The sequence below is a fragment of the Periplaneta americana genome, chromosome 3 (genome assembly GCF_040183065.1).
Source record: "Periplaneta americana isolate PAMFEO1 chromosome 3, P.americana_PAMFEO1_priV1, whole genome shotgun sequence".
NCBI classification, from domain to species: Eukaryota; Metazoa; Arthropoda; class Insecta; order Blattodea; family Blattidae; genus Periplaneta; species Periplaneta americana.
The window spans coordinates 122,941,278-122,956,662 of NC_091119.1; the positions used below are offsets into that span (position 1 = coordinate 122,941,278).

The 15,385-nt window shown below is 37.7% G+C and overlaps 2 protein-coding genes across 5 annotated transcripts in view; one reads left to right on the forward strand and one right to left on the reverse strand.

Annotated features, from left to right (window-relative positions):
• The window catches only part of Eip74EF (Ecdysone-induced protein E74), a 1,140,187-nt gene that overhangs the window by 527,812 nt on the left and 596,990 nt on the right, over positions 1 to 15,385 (forward strand). The gene's annotated exons all lie outside the window — the stretch shown is intronic.
• Positions 1 to 15,385, reverse strand: part of Lsm11 (U6 snRNA-associated Sm-like protein LSm11) — a 90,913-nt gene that overhangs the window by 29,357 nt on the left and 46,171 nt on the right. For both annotated transcript variants that reach the window (XM_069821503.1, XM_069821502.1), the window contains exon 4: positions 12,767 to 12,905. In XM_069821503.1, coding sequence (XP_069677604.1) covers positions 12,767 to 12,905 — 139 coding nt within the window. The remainder of the gene's footprint in view (positions 1 to 12,766; positions 12,906 to 15,385) is intronic.

Here is a 15,385-nt window from a genome sequence, read left to right on the forward strand (position 1 = left end):
TGTGTGGAATTACCGATATTGCGCTGCATATCACCAACAACAAGCTGACTACATAAGCAAAGTGTGCGGTGAGCCAGGTTGCCGCGTTACGATTACTTTACAATCTTTAAACTCACTACTTAAACCGTATCACATACAAAAGCGAGCCACGCAATTGTCTGCTGATCCAGAGATTCGCTCGGGCTTGGGTCCGATTTCTGCTTGGGCTTTTACCGAAATTTTCCCCAATTTTATTGTAAAGCGAATGTCAGGTAATTCATGGCGAATCCTCGCCCACATCTCGCCAAATATATCATCTCGTTATTACTAATTCCATCGACGCTAACTAACCTAGTAGCTGACACAGCGTCGTTAAATAAGACTAAAATATATGAAAGTCAAATATTTTATTTTTGGGGATTATACCCATAAAGAGTTCCTTTTGTGACTATTCAAAAAAACGAAAATGTACCTTCTCATTTCAATGTACCGGGTCTTTCATAAGTTCGTGAAACATTTTCTAAGTTCACCACAAATAAACTAAGCAATGGATACTATATTTTATTACATAGAAATGTAGGCAAACTCTCCAACTTTTTATTTTTTTCTTTTTCTTTATATCTCACAAATGCTCAATGAGTTTACCCTTGCTGATATAGCACACATCTAGCTGATAATCCATTTCATCCCAAACGCATAGCATGATCGATTAATGCCACAACCGCGGTGATACGATCGCGAAGTTCCTGAAGGTTAGCGGAGAGTGAGGGTACAAAAATAATGTCCTTCACAAATCCCCACAAGAAAAAATCACAAGGTGTTAAATCCCTGAATGGCTCCTTGAATTCTGCTCGAAATAGTCGCTGCACAGTCACAACGGACTATGTTCTTGCGTGTTCTAGCATACAAAATGCTTTCTCACGTTTATTTAGCACCATATTGACTGTTACTAAAATATTTCTTAGCAACTAATTCATATACATCCCAGCGGGAAACCACGGCAACTATGTGATACAGACTTTTTCCTAACAAAACTAATTCACTACTCTCCTCCTAGCGGCAAACCACGGCAACTATGCGATACTGACCTTTTCCTAACAAAACTTGAAGAGTTTCTCATTGCTTAGTTTATTTGTGGTGAATTTCTAAAATGTTTCATAGGCTTGTGAAAGATGGTGTATAGTAAATGATTTCGTTTATGGATGTCTTTGAAGTGACAGTTTAAGGAAATAAACTACTATACAATGTAATGTAATTTACAATATGACAAAACAGCTAAATTATAGCGACATGCGTAAAACGTGCAAGAAAGTGTAACTTCGTAACATTTGTTTACATTTACAGGTCTCTACCTAAGACAAAGCAAGACATTATATTACCATAAAAAAAGCTTTAGAATATATTCTGGAAACACAGACTGATAAATCTTATCTTCTTCACACTGATTCTCAATCAAGTTTACAAGCTCTTCTAGATATATTCTCTACCAAAGCACTAATTCTAGAAATACATCAGCTCCTTACTGACCCGATGAAACAAGGACGAAAAATAACTGTAATATGGATCCCTTCTCATCAGGGCATTCCTGGTAATGAAATTGCAGTTGCTGCAGCAAAAGAAGCTACACTTTCCAGTGCATATTTTAACGTCTATTCCACACACAGACGCCATTAAATACATATCCAGGAACTGCACAACCATTGGCAAACATCCTGGACAGAGTCATCATTCAGCAAACTTCACGAAATAGTACAACATTCCAGAATGAAATATCCATTACAGAATTTTGAACGTCAAGATCAAGTTATAATCACCAGACTGCTAGTTGGCCACACCAAAATTACACATTCTTATCTTCTAGACAGAACTCTTCCTCCAACATGCACCAATTGCCATAGTAGGATCTCTGTACACCATTTAATTTCTGAATGCCCACTATATCACCTTTATCGAGATCAATTCCATATACCAACAGACTTATTAACCTGTTCTAAACAACCCATCATTCAGTTCAAGCGTAATTAAATTTCTGAAAGCTATCAACATTTACAAATGTATTTAAAATGATTATTGTAATACAGTAAACTCTACGTAAACTGTAAGAATTGTTTATGTATTGTTGCGATATGACTTCCTAAGTTAAAGCGACATAAAATAAATAAATAAAAAAAATACATTACCAGGAAAAAACATCAACTCCTAGCCGGAACCCTAATCTGCGACCTGCCTTCACACAACGCGAATGTTGCACTTTAGTCACTGATATGCACATCACACCGCTAAAAATTATGCAAAAATTCACGGTTGCCTGAATAATCATTATTTAATTTTATATCGTACCGACCTCAGAAAGTCTCAATGATACAACTTATCATTAAAAACATACATTTTTTTAGATACAGGCAAGGTCATTCGAATTTGCTTATATCAATCCAATGACATACACGTCACATAATTTCCTATTTTAAAAACATTCAAAATAACAACAGTCAGGGACTCCTGACAAGTCAGTGACAAGACACATATTTTCTTGCAGTATTTATGTCGTAAATACTTCAATGTGTAACAGGTTCCCTTCTGTTAGCATTATATGATATGATAATTACATAGGCATTAGGCATTGTAGACACCAAATTACATAGCAGAACTCCATACTGCCAATATGTCTGTAAATTTCATTTGAAAACTTTGTTTTGATATAAAAGTTCGTGTTTCTTATAACTGTGATTAATGATAGTCATTTCATTTCCTAATTAAAGAAAAAGTGTATCTTAGCAACCACACACACACACACTAAACAATAATTGCAGTAATGTGATAAAAGAAGAATTTTAATAATAATAATAATAATAATAATAATAATAATAATAATAATCCGTGGCGCTACAGCCCATGAAGGGCCTAGAACGATCAGTCGGCTGCTGGCCTCACGCCCACATGTCGAAGCAGAGGTGGACGTTCATCCAACCAGAATGGAGGTATCGTGTGGTTAGCACGATGATCCCCCAGGCCTTTATAGCTGGCATTCGCAACCGGATTTCGCTACCTATCGTAGCTCCCCAAGTGCATCACGATGCTGAATGGGCACCGGTCCCATACACCGGCCGAAATTTCATGAGAAAATTTCTTCCCCCATGAGGACTCGAACCAGCGTGCACTCCGTAACGCGAGTCCTAGGCAGGATACCTTAGACAACGACGCCACGGCGCGGGACAATAATAATAATAATAATAATAATAATAACAATAACAATAACAACTTGTCGAGCAAGGTACTAATAATAATAATAATTATTATTATTATTATTATTATTATTATTATTATTATTATTATTAATGCAAAGTTTTATCTGCTTACGGTGAAATGTCATATTTTAAGACACCACTTAGACCTGTGTTTCAGGCTATCCATGTAACTTAATAAAAAAAATCATAACATCATCTTTCTTGTTGAGTTCCTTCATATAGTCCTATCTTCAACACATTCAACGTGTCCGATCTATTGCAATAATCTTGCTTAAATTTGTTACTACGTTTCGCTCTGTGCTTTCTTCTAATAAATTTGACAGAGTTTTAAATGAGTTTTGCTAACCACCCACGAACTTTTTCCTCGGCGACTTGTCGAGCAAGGTACTAATTTCTTCATATGTATGGCTTATGTTTGGTTTCTGCTTGGATAAGAGTACGCTGAATTACACTGACACTTTCTGTTTTCACCACAGTTCGAGTTTAACACCATTTATCACTCAATTCTTGACTGTCTGCATATATTATACACAGTATATGGGCCTATACTATGCTGGACAGCATGGCTCCCAGTTGGTGGCACGTCTCACTGCGGCAAGAGCTTCTCAAGGGAGAAGATCATAATGTATGTGTATATTTATGTATGCATGTATTCATGTGCGTGAGCTGACGGTGACAGAATACGCATGGCACGCTGGTTCTGTGTGGAGAACGGTTGGAAGTTTACTAGTAGAGAGGGTGGGAGTAAAGTAGGCTACATTCAAAAACTCAGGTACAATAAAAATTGAAGTAAAACTAAAATGATGTCCCTGTATAAACACTCCGCAATTCCCCTTTCGTTATCATCTTTGTTTCGAAAAATAGGGCATAACTTTGTCTGTACGATGCCGAATCCGCCATGATGGATGTTCTTCGCGGTCTGTCCCAAGATCGTAGATGGCAGTGGTGGTGGATTCTAGACAACTCATAGCTCTGCATAAGAGGAAAACGGAGCCCAACATGCTCTTATCTCCTCCTGACGGCGATATAGCGACTCTTGTAGATCTGTGAGGTACGGCAGATCACCAACGGAGGTATGGTGAAGCCAGCTTAATACAGTCGGCATGCAACTCATTCCATAACGGGTGCACAAAACGCTTACTTTGGCTGAAATGCTTATGGATGCTCCATGTCCCGCCCGATTAACACTTCTATACCTCTACCCATGTATTATGCATTTAGGGCACGAAATGCCAGATTCTGTGTCGTGTAGACACCACGGCACTGGAATCTAGCGTGAGGCTGAAGAAAGAATAACAATGAGCTTTGAAATAAACGTCTGCTGAATAAGAAACTCGACAGAAGACACTCGCATTACTAGAAACTTGAGCAAGTAAAATTTTAGATGGACAAGCATCCTAGCAAGAATTATACGATCGAATGGACACGTGTGAGCTATCAGAGAAAACTCGTCGCGGACCACACACTGAGAAACATCTGAGTTATGCTTGTTACATGTGTAGGTGTGCCAGGCGGAAGGTCGGCCAGTCACCCAGGAAGTGTTTAGACGGGATTCGAACCCGGAACGTTCTCTCTCTCTGCTTGCGGCGGCGTAATGAAGTGAAAGTTGAGGGAAAGACAACTCGTGATTCATCATCATCGTATCGCGCGCCAAGACTCGTCTGCCAGTGGCAGAGTGGGGAAGTGAATCAGAAACCAGAGCTGCAAATGTTCTCTTTGGGACCCTGTTTTGTTTTTGTAGAAAAAGAATGGGTTGTGTATCACAGAGTGAGGCTTTATTTCGTTGCTAGGCTGCGATACAATACTGTTATTTGTGGTTGGTACGGTACGGAGTAAGTTGAAAATGTGAATAATTGTTTTGCATAATATATACGTCACTGTGTACGTTAACAGAAAACCACAATTCCAAGTCACACAGAGTTTGTGTGCACTCGATGTGGGTCTCTGGCGTTTCATCAGCCCACGCGAGTTGTGTGGATATAAAGGGAAGGGTTGAGACGGTGTCGGGTGGAGTTACCGGGTAGCTCAGTTGGCAGAGCGCTGGTACGTTCAACCAGAGGTCCCGGGATCGATACACGGCCCCGGAACAATTTTTCCCTTGAAATTATTCTGAATAATTGTTGTTCGTCCGTATATACGGCCAAAACTGTTGTTTGTATTTTGCTCGTACGCAATACTTATTGTATGTGCTAATTTATTGGGTAAAAACTACGAAGTTCTATAATGTCTTATTTCAATGGTAACGACAGCGAAGTTGTTTCTCATGGTGCCGGTGCCTGTCACAGTCGCCATTAGGTTCGAAGTTTACGGATTCAAATCCAGTTAAGAGTGATGTACAGAACGTTCGTTTCGGATCTGGGCCGAGAGAGCGGGCCAAATCGCAGTCAGCTGGTGTCTCACCACCTCAGGGTCACGTAATGCGCATGTATGTCGCAGCACAGTCTTGTATATACAGTCACGAAGCTTGAGTTGTGAGGGTGCTAGGAACAATACACTGTGCCGGTACTATTTCGCATTGTCTGAAATGAGGCGATATTAGCGATCCTAGTGTTTAGCAACTATCTATGGATGCCTATTTACTACGTATTGAGCTTCGTGACTGTATATACTAGACTGTGGTCGCAGTTTAGTTCCGCTGTTGCCTTTATTGTGCAGTGTTCGGTGTGACAAGTTTCTTAAAACCGAGCGAGTTACTTTAGACGGTGGCGTTTGAGACTTGCATTTGGGAGGTCCCGGATTCGAATCCCATGGCCGGCTAATCTGACTGGGGGTTTTCATAGTTTCCCTGAGTCGCAAAGGCAAGTGCCGGATTGGAAATTTACGTACCACGAATCATCACCGCCTCAATTACCAATGTCATAGGCACTAATCAAAATATAAAATCGGTTACATGAACACAAGCCATCTACAACACACAATAGAAACAGGAACTTAACAATAGTTACAAAGGTCTGCTGGTATACCCACAGATCTTAAGCACGCGATATAACCATGGATGTTAAAGTGTGTATAAAAAATGTGTTGTTACTTTTAGTGTTAATTCTTTCAGATGCGATTTTAGTGTGTGTGAATTAAATTAGATTGTTAGACTATAGAAACGTCAGTCAAAAGTTCACGCTAGGACAAAGAATTTTTATGTAGAACACATACGTGAAAACAAACTTGTGTAGGAAATTGAGAGAGACATTCTCTAGAGTTCCAGTTCCAAGTAGAAAAACAGAAAATTTGTTCTTAGATTAAGGGAATTTCAAAGCCAAAACGTAAGGTTCTAAAGGAACAAAAACTCGATGGAATTGGTGCCTCATTGGCACACTTTCTAAAAAAAATTCTGCGTTGTGATTCACAGGAAATTAAGCGTTTCAACAACTTAGCCCATACGGTTGTTTTAAGGCTGAAATATACAGAATGACTGTAGTCCAAGTACTGCGGCAGCATGATAACTTAAGTCGAGCGAATTTCCGTAATTGGGTCTTATAGAACACTGTTGACAGGTTAGTGCTTATTATGAAATAAATTAATTGTGTGCATGGTATTATTAACAAACCTTATGTATGTTAACTACGGTTACAGGTCAAAATTATTGCCGCTGTCTACGTCGCCCACCGTTCGCTACGCATGCGTGTGCTTATGACATTGCAAACCGAGCGGAGCATGTCCGAGCCGAACTGATTCCACCACAGAAACAAACATTTATTATGTGATCACTGGTTACTCATTTCGGAAGCCGAGCGAGTCCGGACCGGGCCGAGCGTGTCTGAACCGAACGAATTGAATCAAGCTTGTTTGCTTTGGAGGCGTTTTCGGCGGCTGATTGTCTTTCAATGTATGACAGTCTATTGCACAGTTTTGAGTTGTGTGTTATTATTCGTTATTTCCTTGTATGGATACAGTTTCTTGTTAATTTTTTCAGTTCTTTACAATAATAATAATAATAATAATAATAATAATAATAATAATAATAATAATAATAATAATAATAATAAAGAATGTGGATATTGAAATATTAATTTTACCAGTTTAAAAAGACCATCTTTGTGGGACTAGTCCCACAAAAAATACCATGATAGGGAATTTTCAGCAAAGTTATGGAATTTATCTTCAGAAACATTCTTCGTCATTCCTTAGATCCTCATAAAGTGTGAGATTCTCCACTCTTCTCAAACTCAATATTTAAACACAATCTCAATAACGTTTCCTTTTACTAACAATTTTCTGCCATGAACTTTCCAGAAACAATAAAAGAGTGATATGAAGAGCGCGATGTCATAGTGTGCGCGGCCGCTGGTATGAATACGCGCTCGCTAGAGTCGGTCTCGTTCGGTCTCACCCAGATCGGACAAGCTCCGCTCGGCTTGCAGTGTGAAAGCTGCCTTATCGGCCAAGACCTGAGCTGAACGCTCTGCATTTTAAGGGCTAATAAAATGTTAACACGGCTTTCTTCTAGAGGGGAATGAAACCAGGGATTTCGTGTCGTAAATTTGCGGTGCAAGTGCAGTCTGAGTGAATGGGCTCCAGGCGAACTTTTTTCCTATTCACTAAGTTCTCTCCTCTGTGAACAGATGTCTCTGACAGAAACAGAAGCAGCTTATCAGTAAAAGTAAGAAACAATAAACCGTGATTTCGGGAGTTGGATAGCGGACTCTCAAATGAAAATAGGGCACTTTATCTAACATCTTCTTAGGAAAAATAGATCCCGAACCGGTGATTCGTTCGAACGACTTTCTTCTCTTTGTTTGTTGTTATAAACAAATCAACATAGCTATTATTATATTACAGTTTCCATTTGCATAGTCCACAATTTTCAATTTAAGTGTCTCTGTAATTTCTTTCTGTCTAGATGAAAGCCTTTCTGATTTCGAAATGCACGCATTTACTTATAAACATTTTACTATTATATATACACCACATACTGATGACTGTGAAAAAATGTTATCTACGTAATTATCTTTCGACACACAGCAAGCGCTTAGTGGCATCAGATATTTCACTGAACACAAGCAGAAATCTGAATATAATTATCCAACCCGCCATAGTTCGGAACATCCTATAGGTGCAGACCTCGACTCCCGTTAAATTTAGTGCCTTATTTCCTAAGCCTTGTGTTTTTGCCTGTATGTCTTTGTCGTACTTTCTTTTGAACAAAACGCTTAGAATTTGTGGTTTTATGTGACCACCTAATAAATGAATGGCTTACGCGTGGATGTCACAATTCACGACTGGTGCCATCATCACGTCTTTCTTGCCTGCGCGACATGCACTATCTTAATCTATAGTACAGCTGTCGGACATAGAAACACTTCGCAAAGCTGCCAACTTTGTTCACATTACTTTAACATCAACTGTTACATAATTCAAACAATACTTTGTAAATACTTTATACAATGGAAGGTGATGGTGAAGTATTTGTAACGTTTTGACATTGAAGGTTTACTCTAACGTCATTCGTTGGACCATGGAAACAAAGTGTAAATTTGACATTCGTGGTTTCCCACGCGGTCCGCTCGCTCCATTCTCTATTTAATATGCCTCCATTGATAACAAGGCAATTGAGATAACGTTGATTTCTGAGGGAGTCCGAAGTCTCAGAGCTCCAAACCATTAACTGGTAATTCGACTTCTGAAGTTAGCTGTGTTCCTCATCATACTTGTAAAAATTGAATTTAATTTCAAGTTGTTCATTGAACTCTGTCATGTGGTAGCTATTAGGTTCCGTTCGTTTTTGGCTTCACCTTCAATATTCTCTAAGTTCCTTCAGTGGAACGACGAAACTCGGAGTGGGACAAGTGGCCAACAAGCTTGGAGATCACATACTCAGTTTTTTTTCTCAGCCTCAAACTCACTTGCAAGCACGAGTGTTCGCGTATCTTTTAATTGTTTATCCTCCAATTTCCCCTATTGACAATGACATTTTTATGCGACCCCCCCCCCCATGTTGCAGCTATTAGATTGCGTCCATTTTCGGGATTTCTCCTTCAAAATTATCTTAAGGTCCTCAAAACGGAACTATGAAAAATGGAGTGAGACAAGTGGCTAACAAGGCTTGTTACCCACATAGATACGGACGCGCGATCGTATACTTCGCAATTGTTTGTCTCCCCATTTCCCTCTTCTTCCATTGCAACTAATTGCGAGATTTTCACACAATAGTCACGAAAATATTGCGTATATGTGTTGTGTAACATACATGCACATCAAGTACAGTGCTAAAGAAAGTACATATTGTGTTTTATTATTTCAATTCTAGTATAGACGTTTCTTTGGAATTTCATTAAATCCCCTCTCAATGTTTCACATAATGATAAAGGTAGATCCAGTTTGGAAAAGGTATGAGCTTTACATTTCTCTAATATGAGTAATTTCAAATACAAATTTCTCCAGATAATAGATACGTAACGTGCAAGTTCAACAAAGGAAACCTGATGGAATAGAAAAGGGAGAAGTTGTAGGAAGATGATTGAAGGAAGATAGAAGAGATAAAGACGACGTTGATTGAAGAAGGGTAGAGGGAGTGGCTAAAAGATGTGTCGAGGAAGAAATAGGGTAAAATGGTGGAATGAAAGAGACATGAAAAGCAAAAACTAGCAAAAACAATGACAAAGAAAGGCGAAGAGAAAAGCAATGAGGGAAAGTAAGCAGGAAGATAATAAAGAACGAAAGAGGAGAAGAACATGGAAAGAAAAAAGAGTAAAAAGGGGTGTAAAGGAGAAGATGGAAAAGAAAGAAACAATGAACGAAAAGGTGATGAAGATGAAAGGGAAAAGTTATATCAACGATTATTATTATTATTATTATTATTATTATTATTATTATTATTATTATTATTATTATAGGATACTATCATCTCATTGAGGTTCTGGTTGATATGTAAATCTATTATCAGGCAGTACATCTCATTTGACGATATGTGTCAGAGGAAGAACAATTTGTTTATATGCATCTGAAATCTGATTAGTGTAATATGTAGCTAATCGGCGATGTATGCGATGGAGGGGGAAGGAACTGGTCACTCTACCTCATTATCTCCTGGCTTAGTTGCCTCGTGAGTGATGCCTTATTGGTGTCATTTATGATGTTCAAACCTATTTTCGGACAGTTGACTAAACAAAAATAATAGTTGATAGGCTATAACTTTTCCTCCTCACATTTTCGTTCGTTTCTTCTTATTATTATCATTATCATCATGGTCATAATCGTTATGATTTATAAATTATGAAAGTTATAATATAAACAAGCCCCGGATTTTTAGGATCTAAAAAGTTCAAATTATGCTTTCTCGAAGTGTATTTTAGAATTTTAATAATTTATTTTAAGAAAGATATTCAACATTCGATGGCTAGCTCATTTAGTGTACGACATTTCAAACCAATCATCTCAGAAATTTAAACACCGGAGTAGAACGAAATATTTGCGTAAATTTTCAGGGGTAAGCACACTTTCTTCAGCTGAAAGTCTGAATAAATTTGTATTATTTCATTGTTGAAAAGAACAGATCTGCTCTTAAATAAATAAATTAAATAAAAAATAAGAGGAAGGCTGAAATTTACGCTTAGGACCTAATAGTGTTTAGCACTGGATTAGGATCTTAACCCCGATATGTCTTTTCAAAACTTGTCAGATTCCTACAGTATTACCGGAAAATGAAAAATGAAAACAAATTACGAATATCGGAACTGAACTAAAAATCTGTGGACTTAGTAATGAAAATTTCGAAAGCCGTTAATATAGGCTTAAGTAGTTTCCTCAAAACAGAATTTTTTTTAATACACGGATTGTTTAATGGACGTCAGGCTACTTGATGAAGAGAGGTTAATAAGCACTGATTGTTGACCTCGCCAAGCTATTATAGCACGCCTTGGACTTAAGGACTGAATCTCAACGAAGAGCCGCGGCTTCGAGCTAATCTCACATTCAATGCTGCTGCGGCCTTCGCTTCGCAACTGTTTCCTTTGCAATAATTGCCCACACATGCAGCTGCCAGCGCTGGCTGTACTACCTGACAGACACAACAATCCCAAGCTTCGCCGTCACAGCCGCAGCCGCCTGCATTCATTACATAACGATCGACAGAGTTGCTATGGCAACCTAGACATAATTCATAGTTTTCATTCTGATCCTACGATGCTAGTGTTGCCTTATTATAGCAGTCCATTTTATTTTAGAAACTGCTGAGAAACGATGAGATAATGAAGGTGTAATAATGGAGCATGATAGAATGAGAATGAATAAAGAAAAGAAGAATTTAGAAGGAAGAGGGAAACATCAGAGCAACCAAAATCCAATGGGCCTGCCGAAAATGTAACTGTCTTATGGTGGGTTGCAAGAACGCATTTATTCATTTGTTAGCCGCTAACGGACCAATAAATTCGAAAGACGCGTTGCAAGAAACATCTTTAGTGTTTATTGGTCCGTTAAAGGATTCACTAACTTAGAGATCTGATTTCCCTCATATAATAATATTTATTCCTCCATAATAATATTTATTCCTCCGTTAGACAGCCATCTTACGTATATTTTGTGTATAGGCGAGTAGTTTTATATATTTTAATTCATCATAATGTTACCTGTATGAAATTCAGGCATATGATATTTTGTATATAGGCCTATATACATGATATTAAAATAATATTGCATATCGATGCTAAAAAGTGATACCTCGTACCAATACATTTACAGGTAAATAAAAAAAACTGTTTTAGAAATTAGTTTCTCAAAATAGACAAACTTACTAGTACATGTTTCTGCTTTGCAAGATCTTCTATTCGAGAACAAAATATTAGTACACTGTCCAATTTTGTGGAACGAAGTATCTCTTCTTAGCCATCGATATACGATAATTTGATTACTTATTTATTCATTAATTCTTCGAATAGCGAAGTTATTATTTATTTCTTTATTGCAGACTCTAGTTCATCGTCTGATGACGAGATTATGTGCTATGTAGTCGGTCTTTTTATTTTCTATAAAATTAATGCACTCGTGCACTAATTTCTAATAGCAAACAGGCATATTTATCTTTCTCATTGAAACTTCTGTTCCTGATTTCTTTCTGGATCGTATTAGTCTAAATTTATTGCAAATTTTGACAACAATAAAAGTAATTTCTCACATCAGTCAAGGAGCTGATGTTTACTTTTTATTCGTTCGCGTACTATTGCGTCACTTGTAAAATCCAAAGATGCTTGATTAACGATGCAACTAGCGGCCCGTTAAATTCCTCTTCTGCAACCCAACAATTCACTAACTAATGGAGGAATACAATATTTATAGGTCTTTTTTCTTACAATCCAGCATTAGTGTTTCGTCCCAAGTATTCATGCATTCCAACAAATTTTATCGTTTGTGACAGCGTAGAAAGTGACGAATAAGATCCGAAGTTACTTGTAAAAATAATTATTCTATTTATAATGAAAGTGTTAAAATGACATTTTGTGAGTAGGGATGTTTGCAAAAGGAGGCTGCAGGCCCAGTAATGCAACTCTACGAACAAAATAAACTAATTTTATCCACAGAGGCCCTGACTTGTAGTTAAAAATGGTCCTCACCAAGTGCCGGGACTTTGTTCCTCTTTCTACGGGTCCACACTTCCCGAACGTCCTCGAGGGCCAGGTTCCAATGTTTGTCGAAGGCCGCTAGGAAGGCAATGCAGTACCCGCGTAACCCAATCATGTCCCGAGTGAAAACCTGAAATCACAAAGTAGCACAGAAAATCATATTGGTTGCGATAGAAGTGTGATGAGGTTTCAATCCTGAAAACAGCAATAATAATAGGGGAGTGCTGGGTAGTATCGGACATCGGGTAATATCGGACAGTGATGTTTCTTTCATCTACCACCAGATGGTAGTACCTAAGTGACATGGTTACGTTTCTGTATGCGACATCTCAACACTACTACTACCATCTGGTGGTAGATGAAAGAAACATCACTGTATTACCATCAGGTGGTAGATGAAAGAAACATCACTGTCCGATATTACCCGATGTCCGATACGACCCAAATCTCCCCTATTTTTCTGGCACCACACTAAAAGTCGGGCATCATAAATGCATAGCTAAACACTCAACTCCATGCCTTTAGTGCAGATATGGGGTAGGTGCCCTTAAGAGCTCTTTGAACATTACCTCTCCTTTTCTTACTCTACAAGTTTTATAGCCATGTTGTATGTAAGGAAGGTTCGAACCTGAGACACGTAACAGTAATACTATTCAGAGGCGTACCAGGCCAAAGAAGCATGAGAAAATGAGTACTTTGTTGTTCTGATCTGCTCAGTTCAAATGCGTTACCTACATAAAACGTACAAAAAAAGGCAAGGAATTATTACACGAATAATTTACCTACTTGAACTCTCCTTACCCCACGCAAGTTTGCAGCAAGAATTCTAGCTATGTTCGGAACCACATGTATTTCTGTGAACAATTTATAAAAAAAAATGAACTACATTAAAAATACTACACCTACGTTCTTGTCTAACAAATGACCATCTTCTCTCAATTTTAGGCATAAATACAACACGTACAATATAGATAGGTTTGTGAGGAATAAGAAATGTAAATGATTTACAGTATCGAAGTGATCATTAATGCAGGGCTGTGCACCGGGAGCGATTCCAAACTCTAAACAGAGAAGCTTAATATTCATCCGTTACGCCATTAACGCTGCGCGGTGTTCGGCAGGGAAGAAAGAGGTTGAAGAGAAGTCATATGGCTCCCCGTGAGAGAGTAGAATTCACTCTTGGTGCCTAGCCCTGCATTAATGAGTACTAGACTTAGTTTAATTTATATTTACTGTATTGATATATTTTCAGAACTGGTATATACATGAACTTTTAAAAGATGATAAGCAATTGGCTTTTAATATTGAATTGCAGAACACGAACTGTATAATACTGTATGTTCATAGACACCCTCCGTCGGGTAGAATTTCGTAACGGTATATAGGCTTACAGTATTACAAACTTTATACAAGTGTCATAAGCATAAGAAAAAACGACTCAAAGAATTACTGTTTTCAGTATTGTGGTTGTCTAATTGCCGGCGGAAACAATACATGGCATATGTTTATATGAACTTTTTTCCTTGTTTTGGTGTGAGGAACATGCCCCGAGGATTGTCAAAGTAATTCTGGAACACCCTGTATAAATAAAGAATCCAAATCAAAAGGCTGTTCACAGGAAAGATCGGAACTCGATGTAAATTACTGTGATGGAAAATTTTATAGCAGAACGTCTCTGAGTAATTTGGTTTATTTTGTCATTCTCCATTTCCTTCACCTCTAGTTTTAAATGAACATTAGGAGTTATCTTATACCATTTCTACATCACTCATTGACTCTGAACGTATTCTACTTGTTAAATAATACCCATTATTATTCCACCATTGCTTAATCATGTCACTGACTGAATGTATTCTACTCATTAAATGTTATCAATCCCTATTTTACCATTTCTTCATTATCTCACTGATTCTGAATGCATTCTACTCATTTAATATCTGTCCTTAATCCACCATTGCTCCATCATCTCACTGATATCTTCTACTAAATATATATATATATTTCGCTCTTATATCAAAAATTATTTCACAATCTCACTCAAGACTTTGTAGTTATTAAATAGTTTACGGTCTTATTCTACCTTTGCTCCATCATCTCACAACTATTTGTGGCGTCACCGCGACTATAGTATATTATATTATAAGCGCACACTATTCTCTTCACATACCATCCAAAGATGTAAAGCAGTCATGTCAACTGATGCCCATAGGTGCAAGCGCGCTTTAGAGCTCAGGAGAGCCTGAGCGCTTTACAGCGGAAAAGAAAAGAGTCAGACGAACGAGGTAGTAGGCCTATATGCCGCTTGGTCGAGCTTACAGGGATGGCCAGCACTGATTCAATGGATAAAGGGAAGATAACTTATTAAAACTGTATCCATGTTAATTTTCAGATTTGTCTGAGAACTATAAGTGCATTATAAGAATGTAAGTTTTAATTCTAATGCTCATTTTTCACAAGTTTGCTTTTTTTTTTTTTTTTTCGAAAGCAATAATTTCTTAACTTTTTTTTTTTATAGAAAAGTGAAATTTTAAGATATGTTTATTTAGTAGTCTTACAGGTACTGAAACAATGTTTTTGTAAATCTAATATAAGTATCGTAAATACGTATTA